The sequence below is a fragment of the Oncorhynchus kisutch genome, unplaced genomic scaffold, assembly GCF_002021735.2.
Source record: "Oncorhynchus kisutch isolate 150728-3 unplaced genomic scaffold, Okis_V2 scaffold4045, whole genome shotgun sequence".
NCBI lineage: Eukaryota > Metazoa > Chordata > Actinopteri > Salmoniformes > Salmonidae > Oncorhynchus > Oncorhynchus kisutch.
In genome coordinates, this window is record NW_022265990.1 from 13,475 (window position 1) to 37,502 (window position 24,028).

The following is a 24,028-nucleotide window of genomic DNA, read 5'->3' on the forward strand; positions in this document are numbered from 1 at the left end:
ACCAGTTAACCCACTGCTCCTAGACCAGTTAACCCACTGCTCCTAGACCAGTTAACCCACTGCTCCTAGACCAGTTAACCCACTGTTCCTAGACCAGTTAACCCACTGTTCCTAGACCAGTTAACCCACTGTTCCTAGACCAGTTAACCCACTGTTCCTAGACCAGTTAACCCACTGTTCCTAGACCAGTTAACCCACTGTTCCTAGACCAGTTAACCCACTGTTCCTAGACCAGTTAACCCACTGTTCCTAGACCAGTTAACCCACTGCTCCTAGACCAGTTAACCCACTGCTCCTAGACCAGTTAACCCACTGTTCCTGGACCAGTTAACCCACTGTTCCTGGACCAGTTAACCCACTGTTCCTGGACCAGTTAACCCACTGTTCCTAGACCAGTTAACCCACTGCTCCTAGACCAGTTAACCCACTGCTCCTAGACCAGTTAACCCACTGCTCCTAGACCAGTTAACCCACTGCTCCTAGACCAGTTAACCCACTGTTCCTAGACCAGTTAACCCTCTGTTCCCCGGTAGGCCGTCATTGTAAATAAGAATTCTTAACTGACGTGCCTAGTTTTTAAAAAATGTACTCCCCTTTTCAACAACTACTCTGTAGACAGACGGGGAGATGGGTCCAGAGACAGACAGGGAGATGGGTCCAGAGACAGACAGGGAGGTAGCTGCAGATGGGTCCAGAGACAGACGGGGAGATGGGTCCAGAGACAGACAGGGAGGTAGCTGTAGATGGGTCCAGAGACAGACGGGGAGATAGCTGTAGATGGGTCCAGAGACAGACGGGGAGATAGCTGTAGATGGGTCCAGAGACAGACGGGGAGATGGGTCCGGAGACAGACAGGGAGATGGGTCCAGAGACAGACGGGGAGGTAGCTGTAGATGGGTCCAGAGACAGACGGGGAGGTAGCTGTAGATGGGTCCAGAGACAGACGGGGAGGTAGCTGTAGATGGGTCCAGAGACAGACAGGGAGGTAGCTGTAGATGGGTCCAGAGACAGACGGGGAGATAGCTGTAGATAGGTCCAGAGACAGACGGGGAGGTAGCTGTAGATGGGTCCAGAGACAGACGGGGAGGTAGCTGTAGATGGGTCCAGAGACAGACGGGGAGGTAGCTGTAGATGGGTCCAGAGACAGACGGGGAGGTGGGTCCAGAGACAGACGGGGAGGTAGCTGTAGATGGGTCCAGAGACAGACGGGGAGGTAGCTGTAGATGGGTCCAGAGACAGACGGGGAGGTAGCTGTAGATGGGTCCAGAGACAGACGGGGAGGTAGCTGTAGATGGGTCCAGAGACAGACGGGGAGGTAGCTGTAGATGGGTCCAGAGACAGACGGGGAGGTAGCTGTAGATGGGTCCAGAGACAGACGGGGAGGTGGGTCCAGAGACAGACGGGGAGGTAGCTGTAGATGGGTCCAGAGACAGACGGGGAGGTAGCTGTAGATGGGTCCAGAGACAGACGGGGAGGTAGCTGTAGATGGTCCAGAGACAGACGGGGAGGTAGCTGTAGATGGGTCCAGAGACAGACGGGGAGGTAGCTGTAGATGGGTCCAGAGACAGACGGGGAGGTAGCTGTAGATGGGTCCAGAGACAGACGGGGAGGTAGCTGTAGATGGGTCCAGAGACAGACGGGGAGGTAGCTGTAGATGGGTCCAGAGACAGACGGGGAGGTAGCTGTAGATGGGTCCAGAGACAGACGGGGAGGTAGCTGTAGATGGGTCCAGAGACAGACGGGGAGGTAGCTGTAGATGGGTCCAGAGACAGACGGGGAGGTAGCTGTAGATGGGTCCAGAGACAGACGGGGAGGTAGCTGTAGATGGGTCCAGAGACAGACGGGGAGGTAGCTGTAGATGGGTCCAGAGACAGACAGGGAGGTAGCTGTAGATAGGTCCAGAGACAGGAAAGGAACTGTGTAGAGGCAGCTGTGATATCCTGTCAGATGATGAGAGAGGGAGACAGACAGGGAGGTAGCTGTAGATGGGTCCACAGACAGGAAAGGAACTGTGTAGAGGCAGCTGTGATATCCTGTCAGATGATGAGAGAGGGAGACAGAGGGAGGAGAGGTTGACCATGAACTCCTCTGAGTTATGATCTTTTAATCCCTTCCATCCGTTCTCTGAATTCTCCCTTTTCCTCTCCTCCCTCTGGTCCTTCTCTCCCTCCGCCCCTCTTCCTGACACTCCCTGACATTCTCTCCCACCTAATTCTCTTGCTTGCCATCTTTCCCTGCCTGCCTCTCTCTACTCCCCCTTCTCCATCTCCCTCCCTGCCTGCCTCTCTCTCTACTCCCCCTTCTCCATCTCCCTCCCTGCCTGCCTCTCTCTCTACTCCCCCTTCTCCATCTCCCTCCCTGCCTGCCTCTCTCTCTACTCCCCCTTCTCCATCTCCCTCCCTGCCTGCCTCTCTCTCTACTCTCCCTTCTCCATCTCCCTCCCTGCCTGCCTCTCTCTCTACTCCCCCTTCTCCATCTCCCTCCCTGCCTGCCTCTCTCTCTACTCCCCCTTCTCCATCTCCCTCTCTCCCTGCCTCTCTCTCTCTCTACTCCCCCTTCTCCATCTCCCTCTCTCCCTCCCTGCCTGCCTCTCTCTCTACTCCTCCTTCTCCATCTCTCTCTCTACTTCTCCATCTCCCTCTCCCTCTCCCTGCCTGCCTCTCTCTCTACTCCCCCTTCTCCATCTCCCTCTCTCCCTGCCGCTCTCTCTCTACTCCTCCATCTCCCTCTCTCCCTGCCTCTCTCTCTCTACTCCTCCTTCTCCATCTCTCCCTGCCTCTCTCTCTCTCTACACCCCATTCTCCATCTCCCTCTCTCCCTGCCTGCCTCTCTCTCTACTCCTCCTTCTCCACCTCCCTCTCTCCCTACCTGCCTCTCTCTCTCTCTACTCCCCTTTCTCCATCTCCCTCTCTCCCTGCCTGCCTGCCTCTCTCTCTACTCCTCCTCCATCTCCCCCACTCCCCCTCCATCTCTCTCTTCCTGTCCAGTTGGAGGCTAGAGGAGGTCCTGTCGTTGAGCTGGGGCTGAGAACTCAGAGTCCAGAGCCCAGGGAGAGTCCTCTACAGCGGGGGGACAGAGAGCAGCAGAGGAGGCTGCTAGTCGACACCCACACAGCCGCCATGGACCTGCGCTGTCGGCTGGAGCTCAGCGAGAAGGGCTGGGTCCGAGAGAAGTCTGAACTGATGGAGAGATTCAACTCTGAGAGGAAGGAGTGGGAGAGCCAGCTGGGAGACATGCAGAGGAAAATAGGGGAGGTGAGAGGAGAGGAGGAGAGGAGGGGAGGAGAGGAGGGGAGGAGGGGAGGAGAGGAGGGGAGGGGAGAGGAGGAGGGGAGAGGAGGAGAGGAGAGGAGGAGAGGGGAGGAGAGGAGGGGAGAGGAGGAGGGGAGAGGAGGAGAGGGGAGGAGGGGAGGGGGGAGGAGGAAGGAGTGGGAGAGCCAGCTGGGAGACATGCAGAGGAAAATAGGGGGGAGAGGAGAGGAGAGGAGGGGAGGGGGGAGAGGAGAGGAGGGGAGAGGAGAGGAGGGGAGGGGAGGGGGGAGAGGCGAGGAGGGGAGGGGAGAGGAGAGGTGGTGAGAGGAGGTGAGAGGAGGGGAGGGGAGAGGAGAGGTGGTGAGAGGAGGTGAGAGGAGGGGAGGGGAGGGGGGGAGAGGGGGGAGGAGGAAGGAGTGGGAGAGCCAGCTGGGAGACATGGAGGGGAGAGGGGAGGAGAGGAGAGGAGAGGAGGGGAGGAAGGAGAGGAGGGGAGGGGGGAGAGGAGGGGAGAGGGGAGAGGAGGGAGGGGAGAGGAGGGGAGGGGAGAGGAGGGGAGAGGAGGAGAGGAGGGGAGGGGGGAGGGAGGGGAGAGGAGGGAGGGGAGGTGGTGAGAGGAGGGGAGAGGAGGTGGTGAGAGGAGGGGAGAGGTAGTGAGAGATGGGTGAGAGGAGGAGGTGAGAGGAGGTGAGAGGAGGAGGTGAGAGGAGGAGGTGAGAGGAGGGGAGAGGAGGTGGTGAGAGGAGGGGAGAGGAGGTGGTGAGAGGAGGGGAGAGGAGGTGGTGAGAGGAGGGGAGAGGTAGTGAGAGATGGGTGAGAGGAGGAGGTGAGAGGAGGAGGAGGTGAGAGGAGGAGGTGAGCCATGACACTGGGGAGTTGTTTTGTTTTACAGCATTGTGTTTCTGTTAAACCAATCTCCTGACCCTGGACCTGTAGCCTGGTATTTGAAGCCTGTAGCCTGGTATTTGAAGCCTGTAGCCTGGTATTTGAAGCCTGTAGCCTGGTATTTGAAGCCTGTAGCCTGGTATTTGAAGCCTGTAGCCTGGTCTCTGAAGCCTGTAGCCTGGTATTTGAAGCCTGTAGCCTGGTATTTGAAGCCTGTAGCCTGGTCTTGCCCAACTCATATGGTCATTGAACATTGGAGTTTTTGTCATGACAACAACCATAGCAGTTGGAAAGACAGAACAGGTCTGGGACCAGGCTAGGTTGGCTGAGCTGTAGATTGGTTGCCGTACCAGGCGGTGATACAGCCCGACAGGATGCTTAACCATTCGGCCATCAGATTTGCCACCAAATGCTCCTTCTAGGACACATCACTGCACTCTATACTCCTCTGTAAACAGGTCATCTCTGTATACCCGTCACAAGACCCACTGGTTGATGCTTATTTATAAAACCCTCTTAGGCCTCACTAAAACCCTCTTAGGCCTCACTAAAACCCTCTTAGGCCTCACTCCCCCCTATCTGAGATATCTACTGCACTCCTCATCCTCCACATACAACACCCGTTCTGTCAGTCACATTCTGTTAAAGATCCCCAAACCATGTAGTGGTTTATGTAGTGCTGTGTTGTCTCTCTTTATGTAGTGTTGTGGTGTCTCTCTTTATGTAGTGTTGTCTCTCTTTATGTAGTGTTGTGGTGTCTCTCTTTATGTAGTGTTGTGTTGTCTCTCTTTATGTAGTGTTGTGTTGTCTCTCTTTATGTAGTGTTGTCTCTCTTTATGTAGTGTTGTGGTGTCTCTCTTTATGTAGTGTTGTGTTGTCTCTCTTTATGTAGTGTTGTCTCTCTTTATGTAGTGTTGTGGTGTCTCTCTTTATGTAGTGTTGTGTTGTCTCTCTTTATGTAGTGTTGTGTTGTCTCTCTTTATGTAGTGTAGTGTTGTCTCTCTTTATGTAGTGTTGTCTCTCTTTATGTAGTGTTGTGGTGTCTCTCTTTATGTAGTGTTGTGGTGTCTCTCTTTATGTAGTGTTGTGTTGTCTCTCTTTATGTAGTGTAGTGTTGTCTCTCTTTATGTAGTGTTGTCTCTCTTTATGTAGTGTTGTGGTGTCTCTCTTTATGTAGTGTTGTGGTGTCTCTCTTTATGTAGTGTTGTGTTGTCTCTCTTTATGTAGTGTTGTCTCTCTTTATGTAGTGTAGTGTTGTCTCTCTTTATGTAGTGTTGTCTCTCTTTATGTAGTGTTGTGGTGTCTCTCTTTATGTAGTGTTGTGTTGTCTCTCTTTATGTAGTGTTGTCTCTCTTTATGTAGTGTTGTCTCTCTTTATGTAGTGTTGTCTCTCTTTATGTAGTGTTGTGGTGTCTCTTTATGTAGTGTTGTGGTGTCTTTCTTTATGTAGTGTTGTCTCTCTTTATGTAGTGTTGTGTTGTCTCTCTTTATGTAGTGTTGTGTTGTCTCTCTTTATGTAGTGTTGTCTCTCTTTATGTAGTGTTGTGTTGTCTCTCTTTATGTAGTGTTGTGTTGTCTCTCTTTATGTAGTGTTGTGTTGTCTCTCTTTATGTAGTGTTGTCTCTCTTTATGTAGTGTTGTGTTGTCTCTCTTTATGTAGTGTTGTCTCTCTTTATGTAGTGTTGTGTTGTCTCTCTTTATGTAGTGTTGTGTTGTCTCTCTTTATGTAGTGTTGTGTTGTCTCTCTTTATGTAGTGTTGTGGTGTCTCTCTTTATGTAGTGTTGTGGTGTCTCTCTTTATGTAGTGTTGTGTTGTCTCTCTTTATGTAGTGTTGTGGTGTCTCTCTTTATGTAGTGTTGTGTTGTCTCTATTTATGTAGTGTTGTCTCTCTTTATGTAGTGTTGTGTGGTCTCTCTTTATGTAGTGTTGTCTCTCTTTATGTAGTGTTGTGTTGTCTCTCTTTATGTAGTGTTGTGTTGTCTCTCTTTATGTAGTGTTGTCTCTCTTTATGTAGTGTTGTGTTGTCTCTCTTTATGTAGTGTTGTCTCTCTTTATGTAGTGTTGTGTTGTCTCTCTTTATGTAGTGTTGTCTCTCTTTATGTAGTGCTGTGTTGTCTCTCTTTATGTAGTGTTGTCTCTCTTTATGTAGTGTCGTGGTGTCTCTCTTTATGTAGTGTTGTGTTGTCTCTCTTTATGTAGTGTTGTGTTGTCTCTCTTTATGTAGTGTTGTCTCTCTTTATGTAGTGTTGTCTCTCTTTATGTAGTGTTGTGGTGTCTCTTTATGTAGTGTTGTGGTGTCTCTATTTATGTAGTGTTGTGTTGTCTCTCTTTATGTAGTGTAGTGTTGTCTCTCTTTATGTAGTGTTGTGTTGTCTCTCTTTATGTAGTGTTGTGTTGTCTCTATTTATGTAGTGTTGTCTCTCTTTATGTAGTGCTGTGTTGTCTCTCTTTATGTAGTGTTGTCTCTCTTTATGTAGTGTTGTGTTGTCTCTCTTTATGTAGTGTTGTCTCTCTTTATGTAGTGTTGTGTTGTCTCTATTTATGTAGTGTAGTGTTGTCTCTCTTTATGTAGTGTTGTGTTGTCTCTCTTTATGTAGTGTTGTCTCTCTTTATGTAGTGTTGTCTCTCTTTATGTAGTGTTGTGGTGTCTCTCTTTATGTAGTGTTGTCTCTCTTTATGTAGTGTTGTGGTGTCTCTCTTTATGTAGTGTAGTGTTGTCTCTCTTTATGTAGTGTTGTGTTGTCTCTCTTTATGTAGTGTTGTGTTGTCTCTCTTTATGTAGTGTTGTCTCTCTTTATGTAGTGTTGTCTCTCTTTATGTAGTGTTGTCTCTCTTTATGTAGTGTTGTGTTGTCTCTCTTTATGTAGTGTTGTGGTGTCTCTCTTTATGTAGTGTTGTGTTGTCTCTCTTTATGTAGTGTTGTGTTGTCTCTCTTGTGGCGATGTGTGTTTTGTCCTATATTTTTATTGAATTTATTTTTAAATCCCCCGTCCCCGCAGGAGGCCTTTTTTGGTGGGAGGAGAGTGAGAGGGTGGGAGGAGAGTGAGAGGGTGGGAGGAGAGTGAGAGGGTGGGAGGAGAGTGAGAGGGTGGGAGGAGAGTGAGAGGGTGGGAGGAGAGTGAGAGGGTGGGAGGAGAGTGAGAGGGTGGGAGGAGAGTGAGAGGGTGGGAGGAGAGTGAGAGGGGGGAAGGAGAGTGAGAGGGGGGGAGGAGAGTGAGAGGGGGGGAGGAGAGTGAGAGGGGGGAGGCGAGAGGGGGAGGAGGGAGAGAATAGGTGAGGCTAGGTGAGGCTAGGAGAGGCTGGGAGAGGCTAGGAGAGGCTAAGGGAGGCTAGGGGAGGCTAGCAGAGGGTAGGGGAGGCTGGGAGAGGCTAGGGGAGGCTAGGAGAGGCTAGGGGAGGCTAGGGGAGGCTGGGAGAGGCTAGGGGAGGCTAGGAGAGGCTAGGGGAGGCTAGGAGAGGCTAGGAGAGGCTAGGAGAGGCTAGGAGATTAGCTTCCTAATGAGAAGAGAAATACAAAAGGAACAATCTGCTTTGAACCAACATGTGGCTCTCATTTGGCCTCCCGAGAAAAAAAAAAAGCACAGAGGAAAAATCGAGAGACAGAGAGACATGTTTACCACAGCATAGTCCTCACCTCACTACAGAGAGACATGTTTACCACAGCATAGTCCTCATCTCACTACAGAGAGACAGAGAGACATGTTTACCACAGCATAGTCCTCATCTCACTACAGAGAGACATGTTTACCACAGCATAGTCCTCACCTCACTACAGAGAGACAGAGAGACATGTTTACCACAGCATAGTCCTCATCTCACTACAGAGAGACAGAGAGACATGTTTACCACAGCATAGTCCTCATCTCACTACAGAGAGACATGTTTACCACAGCATAGTCCTCACCTCACTACAGAGAGACATGTTTACCACAGCATAGTCCTCATCTCACTACAGAGAGACATGTTTGCCACAGCATAGTCCTCATCTCACTACAGAGAGACAGAGAGACATGTTTACCACAGCATAGTCCTCATCTCACTACAGAGAGACATGTTTACCACAGCATAGTCCTCACCTCACTACAGAGAGACAGAGAGACATGTTTACCACAGCATAGTCCTCATCTCACTACAGAGAGACAGAGAGACATGTTTACCACAGCATAGTCCTCATCTCACTACAGAGAGACAGAGAGACATGTTTACCACAGCATAGTCCTCACCTCACTACAGAGAGACATGTTTACCACAGCATAGTCCTCACCTCACTACAGAGAGACATGTTTACCACAGCATAGTCCTCACCTCACTACAGAGAGACATGTTTACCACAGCATAGTCCTCACCTCACTACAGAGAGACATGTTTACCACAGCATAGTCCTCACCTCACTACAGAGAGACATGTTTACCACAGCATAGTCCTCACCTCACTACAGAGAGACATGTTTACCACAGCATAGTCCTCACCTCACTACAGAGAGACATGTTTACCACAGCATAGTCCTCACCTCACTACAGAGAGACAGAGAGACATGTTTACCACAGCATAGTCCTCACCTCACTACAGAGAGACAGAGAGACATGTTTACCACAGCATAGTCCTCACCTCACTACAGAGAGACATGTTTACCACAGCATAGTCCTCACCTCACTACAGAGAGACATGTTTACCACAGCATAGTCCTCACCTCACTACAGAGAGACATGTTTACCACAGCATAGTCCTCACCTCACTACAGAGAGACAGAGAGACATGTTTACCACAGCATAGTCCTCACCTCACTACAGAGAGACATGTTTACCACAGCATAGTCCTCACCTCACTACAGAGAGACATGTTAACCACAGCATAGTCCTCACCTCACTACAGAGAGACATGTTTACCACAGCATAGTCCTCACCTCACTACAGAGAGACATGTTTACCACAGCATAGTCCTCACCTCACTACAGAGAGACATGTTTACCACAGCATAGTCCTCACCTCACTACAGAGAGACAGAGAGACATGTTTACCACAGCATAGTCCTCACCTCACTACAGAGAGACATGTTTACCACAGCATAGTCCTCACCTCACTACAGAGAGACATGTTTACCACAGCATAGTCCTCACCTCACTACAGAGAGACAGAGAGACATGTTTACCACAGCATAGTCCTCACCTCACTACAGAGAGACATGTTTACCACAGCATAGTCCTCACCTCACTACAGAGAGACATGTTTACCACAGCATAGTCCTCACCTCACTACAGAGAGACATGTTTACCACAGCATAGTCCTCACCTCACTACAGAGAGACATGTTTACCACAGCATAGTCCTCACCTCACCACAGAGAGACATGTTTACCACAGCATAGTCCTCACCTCACTACAGAGAGACATGTTTACCACAGCATAGTCCTCACCTCACTACAGAGAGACATGTTTACCACAGCATAGTCCTCACCTCACTACAGAGACATGTTTACCACAGCATAGTCCTCACCTCACTACAGAGAGACATGTTTACCACAGCATAGTCCTCACCTCACTACAGAGGGACATGTTTACCACAGCATAGTCCTCACCTCACTACAGAGAGACATGTTTACCACAGCATAGTCCTCACCTCACTACAGAGGGACATGTTTACCACAGCATAGTCCTCACCTCACTACAGAGAGACATGTTTACCACAGCATAGTCCTCACCTCACTACAGAGAGACATGTTTACCACAGCATAGTCCTCACCTCACTACAGAGAGACATGTTTACCACAGCATAGTCCTCACCTCACTACAGAGAGACATGTTTACCACAGCATAGTCCTCACCTCACTACAGAGAGGCAGAGAGACATGTTTACCACAGCATAGTCTTCACCTCACTACAGAGAGACAAGAGAGACATGTTTACCACAGCATAGTCCTCACCTCACTACAGAGAGACATGTTTACCACAGCATAGTCCTCACCTCACTACAGAGAGACATGTTTACCACAGCATAGTCCTCACCTCACTACAGAGAGACATGTTTAGCACAGCATAGTCCTCACCTCACTACAGAGAGACATGTTTACCACAGCATAGTCCTCATCTCACTACAGAGAGACATGTTAACCACAGCATAGTCCTCACCTCACTACAGAGAGACAGAGAGACATGTTTACCACAGCATAGTCCTCACCTCACTACAGAGAGACATGTTTACCACAGCATAGTCCTCACCTCACTACAGAGAGACAGAGAGACATGTTTACCACAGCATAGTCCTCACCTCACTACAGAGAGACAGAGAGACATGTTTACCACAGCATAGTCCTCACCTCACTACAGAGAGACATGTTTACCACAGCATAGTCCTCACCTCACTACAGAGAGACATGTTTACCACAGCATAGTCCTCACCTCACTACAGAGAGACATGTTTACCACAGCATAGTCCTCACCTCACTACAGAGAGACATGTTTACCACAGCATAGTCCTCACCTCACCACAGAGAGACATGTTTACCACAGCATAGTCCTCACCTCACTACAGAGAGACATGTTTACCACAGCATAGTCCTCACCTCACTACAGAGAGACATGTTTACCACAGCATAGTCCTCACCTCACTACAGAGACATGTTTACCACAGCATAGTCCTCACCTCACTACAGAGAGACATGTTTACCACAGCATAGTCCTCACCTCACTACAGAGGGACATGTTTACCACAGCATAGTCCTCACCTCACTACAGAGAGACAGAGAGACATGTTTACCACAGCATAGTCCTCACCTCACTACAGAGAGACATGTTTACCACAGCATAGTCCTCATCTCACTACAGAGAGACATGTTTACCACAGCATAGTCCTCACCTCACTACAGAGAGACATGTTTACCACAGCATAGTCCTCATCTCACTACAGAGAGACATGTTTGCCACAGCATAGTCCTCATCTCACTACAGAGAGACAGAGAGACATGTTTACCACAGCATAGTCCTCATCTCACTACAGAGAGACATGTTTACCACAGCATAGTCCTCACCTCACTACAGAGAGACAGAGAGACATGTTTACCACAGCATAGTCCTCATCTCACTACAGAGAGACAGAGAGACATGTTTACCACAGCATAGTCCTCATCTCACTACAGAGAGACAGAGAGACATGTTTACCACAGCATAGTCCTCACCTCACTACAGAGAGACATGTTTACCACAGCATAGTCCTCACCTCACTACAGAGAGACATGTTTACCACAGCATAGTCCTCACCTCACTACAGAGAGACATGTTTACCACAGCATAGTCCTCACCTCACTACAGAGAGACATGTTTACCACAGCATAGTCCTCACCTCACTACAGAGAGACATGTTTACCACAGCATAGTCCTCACCTCACTACAGAGAGACATGTTTACCACAGCATAGTCCTCACCTCACTACAGAGAGACATGTTTACCACAGCATAGTCCTCACCTCACTACAGAGAGACAGAGAGACATGTTTACCACAGCATAGTCCTCACCTCACTACAGAGAGACAGAGAGACATGTTTACCACAGCATAGTCCTCACCTCACTACAGAGAGACATGTTTACCACAGCATAGTCCTCACCTCACTACAGAGAGACATGTTTACCACAGCATAGTCCTCACCTCACTACAGAGAGACATGTTTACCACAGCATAGTCCTCACCTCACTACAGAGAGACAGAGAGACATGTTTACCACAGCATAGTCCTCACCTCACTACAGAGAGACATGTTTACCACAGCATAGTCCTCACCTCACTACAGAGAGACATGTTAACCACAGCATAGTCCTCACCTCACTACAGAGAGACATGTTTACCACAGCATAGTCCTCACCTCACTACAGAGAGACATGTTTACCACAGCATAGTCCTCACCTCACTACAGAGAGACATGTTTACCACAGCATAGTCCTCACCTCACTACAGAGAGACAGAGAGACATGTTTACCACAGCATAGTCCTCACCTCACTACAGAGAGACATGTTTACCACAGCATAGTCCTCACCTCACTACAGAGAGACATGTTTACCACAGCATAGTCCTCACCTCACTACAGAGAGACAGAGAGACATGTTTACCACAGCATAGTCCTCACCTCACTACAGAGAGACATGTTTACCACAGCATAGTCCTCACCTCACTACAGAGAGACATGTTTACCACAGCATAGTCCTCACCTCACTACAGAGAGACATGTTTACCACAGCATAGTCCTCACCTCACTACAGAGAGACATGTTTACCACAGCATAGTCCTCACCTCACCACAGAGAGACATGTTTACCACAGCATAGTCCTCACCTCACTACAGAGAGACATGTTTACCACAGCATAGTCCTCACCTCACTACAGAGAGACATGTTTACCACAGCATAGTCCTCACCTCACTACAGAGACATGTTTACCACAGCATAGTCCTCACCTCACTACAGAGAGACATGTTTACCACAGCATAGTCCTCACCTCACTACAGAGGGACATGTTTACCACAGCATAGTCCTCACCTCACTACAGAGAGACATGTTTACCACAGCATAGTCCTCACCTCACTACAGAGGGACATGTTTACCACAGCATAGTCCTCACCTCACTACAGAGAGACATGTTTACCACAGCATAGTCCTCACCTCACTACAGAGAGACATGTTTACCACAGCATAGTCCTCACCTCACTACAGAGAGACATGTTTACCACAGCATAGTCCTCACCTCACTACAGAGAGACATGTTTACCACAGCATAGTCCTCACCTCACTACAGAGAGGCAGAGAGACATGTTTACCACAGCATAGTCTTCACCTCACTACAGAGAGACAGAGAGACATGTTTACCACAGCATAGTCCTCACCTCACTACAGAGAGACATGTTTACCACAGCATAGTCCTCACCTCACTACAGAGAGACATGTTTACCACAGCATAGTCCTCACCTCACTACAGAGAGACATGTTTAGCACAGCATAGTCCTCACCTCACTACAGAGAGACATGTTTACCACAGCATAGTCCTCATCTCACTACAGAGAGACATGTTAACCACAGCATAGTCCTCACCTCACTACAGAGAGACAGAGAGACATGTTTACCACAGCATAGTCCTCACCTCACTACAGAGAGACATGTTTACCACAGCATAGTCCTCACCTCACTACAGAGAGACAGAGAGACATGTTTACCACAGCATAGTCCTCACCTCACTACAGAGAGACAGAGAGACATGTTTACCACAGCATAGTCCTCACCTCACTACAGAGAGACATGTTTACCACAGCATAGTCCTCACCTCACTACAGAGAGACATGTTTACCACAGCATAGTCCTCACCTCACTACAGAGAGACATGTTTACCACAGCATAGTCCTCACCTCACTACAGAGAGACATGTTTACCACAGCATAGTCCTCACCTCACCACAGAGAGACATGTTTACCACAGCATAGTCCTCACCTCACTACAGAGAGACATGTTTACCACAGCATAGTCCTCACCTCACTACAGAGAGACATGTTTACCACAGCATAGTCCTCACCTCACTACAGAGACATGTTTACCACAGCATAGTCCTCACCTCACTACAGAGAGACATGTTTACCACAGCATAGTCCTCACCTCACTACAGAGGGACATGTTTACCACAGCATAGTCCTCACCTCACTACAGAGAGACATGTTTACCACAGCATAGTCCTCACCTCACTACAGAGGGACATGTTTACCACAGCATAGTCCTCACCTCACTACAGAGAGACATGTTTACCACAGCATAGTCCTCACCTCACTACAGAGAGACATGTTTACCACAGCATAGTCCTCACCTCACTACAGAGAGACATGTTTACCACAGCATAGTCCTCACCTCACTACAGAGAGACATGTTTACCACAGCATAGTCCTCACCTCACTACAGAGAGGCAGAGAGACATGTTTACCACAGCATAGTCTTCACCTCACTACAGAGAGACATGTTTACCACAGCATAGTCCTCACCTCACTACAGAGAGACAGAGAGACATGTTTACCACAGCATAGTCCTCACCTCACTACAGAGAGACATGTTTACCACAGCATAGTCCTCACCTCACTACAGAGAGACATGTTTACCACAGCATAGTCCTCACCTCACTACAGAGAGACATGTTTAGCACAGCATAGTCCTCACCTCACTACAGAGAGACATGTTTACCACAGCATAGTCCTCATCTCACTACAGAGAGACATGTTAACCACAGCATAGTCCTCACCTCACTACAGAGAGACAGAGAGACATGTTTACCACAGCATAGTCCTCACCTCACTACAGAGAGACATGTTTACCACAGCATAGTCCTCACCTCACTACAGAGAGACAGAGAGACATGTTTACCACAGCATAGTCCTCACCTCACTACAGAGAGACATGTTTACCACAGCATAGTCCTTACCTAACTACAGAGAGACATGTTTACCACAGCATAGTCCTCACCTCACTACAGAGAGACAGAGAGACATGTTTACCACAGCATAGTCCTCACCTCACTACAGAGAGACAGAGAGACATGTTTACCACAGCATAGTCCTCACCTCACTACAGACCCAGAGAGACACAGAGAGGCAGAGACCCAGAGAGACACAGAGAGGCAGAGACCCAGAGAGACACAGAGAGGCAGAGACCCAGAGAGACACAGAGAGGCAGAGACACAGAGAGACAGTGAGACCTATATAGGGAACAGCGTGCCATTTGGTAGGCATCCATTATGAAATATTTCTCCAGATTGGGGGGTGGTAGGCGGGGAAAGGTCATTCGTTCAGTTTAGCACTCTGAGTCTGTGGTCAGTTGTTTTTCTCTGGGTGCGTATCCTGCGGAGTGAGTTGTGTGTTTCTCTGGGTGCGTATCCTGAGGAGTGAGTTGTGTGTTTCTCTGGGTGCGTATCCTAAGGAGTGAGTTGTGTGTTTCTCTGGGTGCGTATCCTAAGGAGTGAGTTGTGTGTTTCTCTGGGTGCGTATCCTAAGGAGTGAGTTGTGTTTTTCTCTGGGTATGTAGCCTAAGGAGTGAGTTGTGTGTTTCTCTGGGTGCGTATCCTAAGGAGTGAGTTGTGTGTTTCTCTGGGTATGTAGCGTAAGGAGTGAGTTGTAAGGAGTGAGTTGTAAGGAGTGAGTTGTGTGTTTCTCTGGGTGCGTATCCTGAGGAGTGAGTTGTAAGGAGTGAGTTGTAAGGAGTGAGTTGTGTGTTTCTCTGGGTGCGTATCCTAAGGAGTGAGTTGTAAGGAGTGAGTTGTGTGTTTCTCTGGGTGCGTATCCTAAGGAGTGAGTTGTAAGGAGTGAGTTGTGTGTTTCTCTGGGTGCGTATCCTGAGGAGTGAGTTGTAAGGAGTGAGTTGTGTGTTTCTCTGGGTGCGTATCCTGAGGAGTGAGTTGTAAGGAGTGAGTTGTAAGGAGTGAGTTGTGTGTTTCTCTGGGTGCGTATCCTAAGGAGTGAGTTGTAAGGAGTGAGTTGTGTGTTTCTCTGGGTGCGTATCCTAAGGAGTGAGTTGTAAGGAGTGAGTTGTGTGTTTCTCTGGGTGCGTATCCTAAGGAGTGAGTTGTAAGGAGTGAGTTGTAAGGAGTGAGTTGTAAGGAGTGAGTTGTAAGGAGTGAGTTGTAAGGAGTGAGTTGTAAGGAGTGAGTTGTAAGGAGTGAGTTGTAAGGAGTGAGTTGTAAGGAGTGAGTTGTATTGGAGTGAGTTGTGTGTTTCTCTGGGTGCGTATCCTAAGGAGTGAGTTGTAAGGAGTGAGTTGTAAGGAGTGAGTTGTAAGGAGTGAGTTGTGTGTTTCTCTGGGTGCGTATCCTAAGGAGTGAGTTGTAAGGAGTGAGTTGTAAGGAGTGAGTTGTAAGGAGTGAGTTGTAAGGAGTGAGTTGTAAGGAGTGAGTTGTAAGGAGTGAGTTGTAAGGAGTGAGTTGAGTTGTAAGGAGTGAGTTGTATTGGAGTGAGTTGTAAGGAGTGAGTTGTAAGGAGTGAGTTGTAAGGAGTGAGTTGTAAGGAGTGAGTTGTAAGGAGTGAGTTGTAAGGAGTGAGTTGTATTGGAGTGGTTTCTGTCGTGTTTTCCTCATGAAAGGTGAAAGTCGATATATCACGAGAGGGCCATAAACAATATCTAGTAATGCCGCGTACTCCAAGTCGATATATCACGAGAGGGCCATAAACAATATCTAGTAATGCCGCGTACTCCAAGTCGATATATCACGAGAGGGCCATAAACAATATCTAGTAATGCCACGTACTCCAAGTCGATATATCACGAGAGGGCCATAAACAATATCTAGTAATGCCACGTACTCCAAGTCGATATATCACGAGAGGGCCATAAACAATATCTAGTAATGCCACGTACTCCAAGTCGATATATCACGAGAGGGCCATAAACAATATCTAGTAATGCCACGTACTCCAAGTCGATATATCACGAGAGGGCCATAAACAATATCTAGTAATGCCACGTACTCCAAGTCGATATATCACGAGAGGGACATAAACAATATCTAGTAATGCCACGTACTCCAAGTCGATATATCACGAGAGGGCCATAAACAATATCTAGTAATGCCGCGTACTCCAAGTTGATATATCACGAGAGGGCCATAAACAATATCTAGTAATGCCGCGTACTCCAAGTCGATATATCACGAGAGGGCCATAAACAATATCTAGTAATGCCGCGTACTCCAAGTCGATATATCACGAGAGGGCCATAAACAATATCTAGTAATGCCACGTACTCCAAGTCGATATATCACGAGAGGGCCATAAACAATATCTAGTAATGCCACGTACTCCAAGTTGATATATCACGAGAGGGCCATAAACAATATCTAGTAATGCCACGTACTCCAAGTCGATATATCACGAGAGGGCCATAAACAATATCTAGTAATGCCGCGTACTCCAAGTCGATATATCACGAGAGGGCCATAAACAATATCTAGTAATGCCGCGTACTCCAAGTCGATATATCACGAGAGGGCCATAAACAATATCTAGTAATGCCACGTACTCCAAGTCGATATATCACGAGAGGGCCATAAACAATATCTAGTAATGCCACGTACTCCAAGTCGATATATCACGAGAGGGCCATAAACAATATCTAGTAATGCCGCGTACTCCAAGTCGATATATCACGAGAGGGCCATAAACAATATCTAGTAATGCCGCGTACTCCAAGTCGATATATCACGAGAGGGCCATAAACAATATCTAGTAATGCCGCGTACTCCAAGTCGATATATCACGAGAGGGCCATAAACAATATCTAGTAATGCCGCGTACTCCAAGTCGATATATCACGAGAGGGCCATAAACAATATCTAGTAATGCCGCGTACTCCAAGTCGATATATCACGAGAGGGCCATAAACAATATCTAGTAATGCCACGTACTCCAAGTTGATATATCACGAGAGGGCCATAAACAATATCTAGTAATGCCGCGTACTCCAAGTCGATATATCACGAGAGGGCCATAAACAATATCTAGTAATGCCGCGTACTCCAAGTCGATATATCACGAGAGGGCCATAAACAATATCTAGTAATGCCGCGTACTCCAAGTCGATATATCACGAGAGGGCCATAAACAATATCTAGTAATGCCGCGTACTCCAAGTCGATATATCACGAGAGGGCCATAAACAATATCTAGTAATGCCACGTACTCCAAGTTGATATATCACGAGAGGGCCATAAACAATATCTAGTAATGCCACGTACTCCAAGTCGATATATCACGAGAGGGCCATAAACAATATCTAGTAATGCCACGTACTCCAAGTCGATATATCACGAGAGGGCCATAAACAATATCTAGTAATGCCACGTACTCCAAGTCGATATATCACGAGAGGGCCATAAACAATATCTAGTAATGCCGCGTACTCCAAGTCGATATATCACGAGAGGGCCATAAACAATATCTAGTAATGCCGCGTACTCCAAGTCGATATATCACGAGAGGGCCATAAACAATATCTAGTAATGCCACGTACTCCAAGTCGATATATCACGAGAGGGCCATAAACAATATCTAGTAATGCCACGTACTCCAAGTCGATATATCACGAGAGGGCCATAAACAATATCTAGTAATGCCACGTACTCCAAGTCGATATATCACGAGAGGGCCATAAACAATATCTAGTAATGCCGCGTACTCCAAGTCGATATATCACGAGAGGGCCATAAACAATATCTAGTAATGCCACGTACTCCAAGTCGATATATCACGAGAGGGCCATAAACAATATCTAGTAATGCCGCGTACTCCAAGTCGATATATCACAAGAGGGCCATAAACAATATCTAGTAATGCCGCGTACTCCAAGTCGATATATCACGAGAGGGCCATAAACAATATCTAGTAATGCCGCGTACTCCAAGTCGATATATCACGAGAGGGCCATAAACAATATCTAGTAATGCCACGTACTCCAAGTTGATATATCACGAGAGGGCCATAAACAATATCTAGTAATGCCACGTACTCCAAGTCGATATATCACGAGAGGGCCATAAACAATATCTAGTAATGCCACGTACTCCAAGTCGATATATCACGAGAGGGCCATAAACAATATCTAGTAATGCCACGTACTCCAAGTCGATATATCACGAGAGGGCCATAAACAATATCTAGCAATGCCGCGTACTCCAAGTCGATATATCACAAGAGGGCCATAAACAATATCTAGTAATGCCACGTACTCCAAGTTGATATATCACGAGAGGGTCATAAACAATATCTAGTAATGCCACATACTCCATGAAAGGTAAAAGTCGATATATCACGAGAGGGCCATAAACAATATCTAGTAATGCCACGTACTCCAAGAAAGGTGAAAGTCGATATGCATTTCTGAGGTCTCGTCATTTCTTGAGGACACAAACTCAAGTACACAGTACAAATATGATCCAATATTTTCAGTATTTTTTACAAAGTATTTCCTATTCAACAAAACTGTATATGAATTAGACTTGAAATTACTTGTATTTTTATCAAAATATACTAGAATGGATTTTATAAAATGACACACTGGTTGAATCCACGTTGTTTCTACATAATTTCTCACTGTCCACACACTGGTTGAATCCACGTTGTTTCTACATCATTTCTCACTGTCCACACACTGGTTGAATCCACGTTGTTTCTACATAATTTCTCACTGTCCACACACTGTTTGAATGCACGTTGTTTCTAGTCGTCATTTCCCACTCTCCACACACTGGTTGAATCCACGTTGTTTCTACATCATTTCTCACTGTCCACACACTGGTTGAATCCACGTTGTTTCTACATCATTTCTCACTGTCCACACACTGGTTGAATCCACGTTGTTTCTACATCATTTCTCACTGTCCACACACTGGTTGAATCCACGTTGTTTCTACATCATTTCTCACTGTCCACACACTGTTTGAATGCACGTTGTTTCTAGTCGTCATTTCCCACTCTCCACACACTGGTTGAATCCACGTTGTTTCCACATCATTTCCCACTGTCCACACACTGGTTGAATCCACGTTGTTTCTACATCATTTCCCACTGTCCATACACTGGTTGAATCCACGTTGTTTCCACATCATTTCCCACTGTCCACACACTGGTTGAATCCACGTTGTTTCTACATCATTTCTCACTGTCCACACACTGGTTGAATCCACGTTGTTTCTACATCATTTCTCACTGTCCACACACTGGTTGAATCCACGTTGTTTCTACATCATTTCTCACTGTCCACACACTGGTTGAATCCACGTTGTTTCTAGTCGTCATTTCCCACTCTCCACACACTGGTTGAATCCACGTTGTTTCCACATCATTTCCCACTGTCCACACACTGGTTGAATCCACGTTGTTTCTACATCATTTCCCACTGTCCACACACTGGTTGAATCCACGTTGTTTCTACATCATTTCCCACTGTCCATACACTGGTTGAATCCACGTTGTTTCCACATCATTTCCCACTGTCCACACACTGGTTGAATCCACGTTGTTTCTACGTCATTTCCCACTGTTCACACACTGGTTGAATCCACGTTGTTTCTAGTCATTTCCCCACTGTTCACACACTGGTTGAATCCACGTTGTTTCTACGTCATTTCCCACTGTTCACACACTGGTTGAAACCACGTTGTTTCTACGTCATTTCCCACTGTCCACACACTGGTTGAATCCACGTTGTTTCTACATCATTTCCCACTGTCCACACACTGGTTGAATCCAGGTTGTTTCTACGTCATTTCCCCACTGTTCACACACTGGTTGAATCCACGTTGTTTCTAGTCATTGCCCCACTGTTCACACACTGGTTGAATCCACGTTGTTTCCACATCATTTCCCACTGTCCACACACTGGTTGAATCCACGTTGTTTCTAGTCATTTCCCACTGTTCACACACTGGTTGAATCCACGTTGTTTCTAGTCATTTCCCACTGTTCACACACTGGTTGAATCCACGTTGTTTCTAGTCGTCATTTCCCACTGTCCACACACTGGTTGAATCCACGTTGTTTCTACATCATTTCCCACTGTCCACACACTGGTTGAATCCACGTTGTTTCTAGTCATTTCCCCACTGTTCACACACTGGTTGAATCCACGTTGTTTCTACGTCATTTCCCACTGTCCACACACTGGTTGAATCCACGTTGTTTCTACGTCATTTCCCACTGTCCACACACTGGTTGAATCCACGTTGTTTCTAGTCATTTCCCCACTGTTCACACACTGGTTGAATCCACGTTGTTTCTCCGTCATTTCCCACTGTTCACACACTGGTTGAATCCACGTTGTTTCCACATCATTTAAATGATATGACTCTCTCTTCCTAGATGTACAAGGAGGTGAAGGTGAGGCGTGAGGTATCTGGGGAGATGAGAGAACCTGTCGGAGAGATTACAGAGGAGGTCACCCTGAATGTCAGCGTACATACCACCAGCACAGGATCCAGCATGCTTAGCGACAACTCGACTTCCGACCCCCAGAGCAGCAGCAGCAGCCAATCAGAGCCCACCAACCAACACGGCTCCTACCCCCGTCGTCACCGCAACGACGACTTCGCCGCCCACAGAAACCGGGCGGATCACCGTGACAGAGGAAACCCACGTAACTATGACGACTGTGTCGGTAACCAGGAAGTGGACATGGCGGAACTGGAGGCCATCCTGCGAAGGGTTGACAGAGACTCTCCCTCTAAAGGGGGTATGGTTAATGTCTGTCGCTCCTCCCATGGGGGATCTAGTGTAGGAGTGACCCACAACACAGAGATGAGCTCCGGGACATGGAGTGACAAGATGGAGAATACTACAGCCCTCAATGTCGTGAGTCACCACAACGTTCTGTCGTCTATGGCTCCACCCTCTGAAGTCTATTTTGGTCTTTAGTAATGTACATCTCTCCCTCTCTCCTCCTCTCCCTCCATCCTCGCTCTCTCTGTCCTTCTCTCTCTCTCCCTCCATCCTCGCTCTCTCTGTCCTTCTCTCTCTCTCCCTCCATCCTCGCTCTCTCTGTCCTTCTCTCTCTCTCCCTCCCTCCTCTACTCTCTCTCCTTCTCTCTCCCTCCCTCCCTCCTCTACTCTCTCTCCTTCTCCCTCCCTCCCTCCCTCCCTCCCTCCCTCCCTCCCTCCCTCCCTCCCTCCCTCCCTCCCTCCCTCCCTCCCTCCCTCCTCTACTCTCTCCCTCCCTCCCTCCTCTACTCTCCCTCTCTCCTTCTCTCTCCCTCCCTCCTCTACTCTCTCTCCTTCTCTCTCCCTCTCTCCTTCTCCTTCTCCTTCTCCCTCCCTCCCTCCCTCCCTCCCTCCCTCCCTCCCTCCCTCCCTCCCTCCCTCCCTCCCTCCCTCCCTCCCTCCCTCCCTCCCTCCCTCCTCTACTCTCTCCTTCCCTCTACTCTTTCTCTCACTCCTTCTCTCTCCCTCCCTCCTTCTCTCTCCCTCCCTCCTCTCCTCTCTCTCTCCTGCTCTCCTCTACTCTCTCTCTCCTTCTCTCCCTCTCTCCTCTACTCTCTCTCTCTCCTTCTCTCTCCCTCCCTCCTCTACTCTCTCCCTCCCTCCTCTACTCGCTCCCTCTCTCCTTCTTTCTCTCTCCCTCTCTCCTTCTTTCTCCCTCCCTCCCTCCTCTACTCTCTCTCTCCTTCTCTCTCCCACCCTCCTCTACTCTCTCCCTCTCTCCTTCTCTCTCCCTCCCTCCCTCCTCTACTCTCTCTCCTTTTCTCTCCCTCCCTCCTCTACTCTCTCTCTCCGTCTCTCTCCCTTACTCTCTCTCTCCTTCTCTCTCTCTCTCTCTCTCTCTCTGTCTCTCTCTCTCTCTCATCCTCTACTCCCTCCCTCCCTCCTCTCTCTTTCCTTCTCTCTCACTCCCTCCTCTACTCTCTCCCTACCTCTCTCTCTCTCTCCGTCCTCTACTCCCTCCCTCCCTCCTCTCTCTTTCCTTCTCTCTCACTCCCTCCTCTACTCTCTCCCTACCTCTCTCTCTCTCTCCTTCACTCTCTCTCTCCTTGACTCTCTCTCTCTCCTTCACTCTCTCTCTCCTCTCTCTCTCTCTCCTTCTGTCTCCCTCTCTCCTTCACTCTCTCTCTCTCCTTCACTCTCTCTCTCCTCTCTCTCTCTCCTTCTGTCTGTCTCCCTCTCTCCTCTCTCTCTCTCCTCTCTCTCTCTCTCTCTCTCCTCTCTCTCTCCTTCACTCTCTCTCCTTCACTCTCTCCTTCTCTCTCTCTCCCTCCTCTCTCTCCTTCTGTCTCCCTCTCTCCTCTCTCTAGGCCCTGAAGGAGATAGCCCGTGTGAGTGAAGAGCTGTGTAGCTACCAGGATGAGATCAGCAGGAAGTCCGGAGGGGACAAGAGGTAAGACTATATCAACAAACTGTTCCCTGTATAGTGCACTACTTTTGACCATGGCCCATAGGGCCGAGTACTGGTTAGATCCAGCCAAGTGCCATAGGGCTCCCAGCCGAGTACTGGTTAGATCCAGCCAAGTGCCATAGGGCTCTGTATAGGGAATAGGGTTCCATTTGGGATACAGTCACTGTCTACCGACGGCTGGATCTAGCCAGTCCTCGGCTGGGAACACCCTGGCACTTGGCTGGATCTAACCAGTCCTCGGCTGGGAACACCCTGGCACTTGGCTGGATCTAACCAGTCCTCGGCTGGGAACACCCTGGCACTTGGCTGGATCTAACCAGTACTCGGCTGGGAGCACCTTGGCACTTGGCTGGATCTAACCAGTCCTCGGCTGGGAGCACCTTGGCACTTGGCTGGATCTAACCAGTACAAGGCTGGGAGCACCTTGGCACTTGGCTGGATCTAACCAGTCCTCGGCTGGGAACCCCATGGCACATGGCTGGATCTGACCAGTACTCGGCTGGGAGCACCTTGACACTTGGCTGGATCTAACCAGTACTCGGCTGGGAGCACCATGGCACTTGGCTGGATCTAACCAGTCCTCGGCTGGGAGCACCATGGCACTTGGCTGGATCTAACCAGTACTCGGCTGGGAGCACCATGGCACTTGGTTGGATCTAACCAGTACTCGGCTGGGAGCACCATGGCACTTGGTTGGATCTAACCAGTACTCGGCTGGGAGCACCATGGCACTTGGCTGGATCTAACCAGTACTCGGCTGGAAGCACCATGGCACTTGACTGGATCTAACCCCTACTCTGTGTTAAATACCTGGGATACACGCCTACTCTGTGTTAAATACCTGGGATACACGCTTTTCTGCATCCAGAACTAAATGTTGCATTACGAACCACTGGTTCAAATACCAGGCATGCTTGGTCTGCTCCATTTGCCTTAGCAGCCACCAGTCATTATATGAAATACCTGAGAATCCTGGGATGCTGGCTGTGCTTTGTAACAGTTTGGACTTCCTC

At 48.3% G+C, this 24,028-nt stretch overlaps 1 protein-coding gene across 3 annotated transcripts in view; it reads left to right on the forward strand.

Moving 5' to 3' along the window:
• The first annotated feature begins 2,927 nt into the window (after positions 1 to 2,927).
• LOC109885678 (nascent polypeptide-associated complex subunit alpha, muscle-specific form) overlaps positions 2,928 to 24,028 on the forward strand; it is a 35,250-nt gene continuing 14,149 nt past the window's right edge. For 2 of the 3 annotated variants that reach the window (XM_031822007.1, XM_031822009.1), the window contains exons 1-3: positions 2,928 to 3,254; positions 20,993 to 21,481; positions 22,915 to 22,997. In XM_031822007.1, the coding sequence (XP_031677867.1) occupies positions 3,120 to 3,254; positions 20,993 to 21,481; positions 22,915 to 22,997 (707 nt within the window). In that variant the 5' untranslated portion in view covers positions 2,928 to 3,119. Of the gene's footprint in view, positions 3,255 to 3,424; positions 3,469 to 20,990; positions 21,482 to 22,914; positions 22,998 to 24,028 lie in introns of those variants that run through there. The other variant, XM_031822008.1, reaches the window with a different exon arrangement.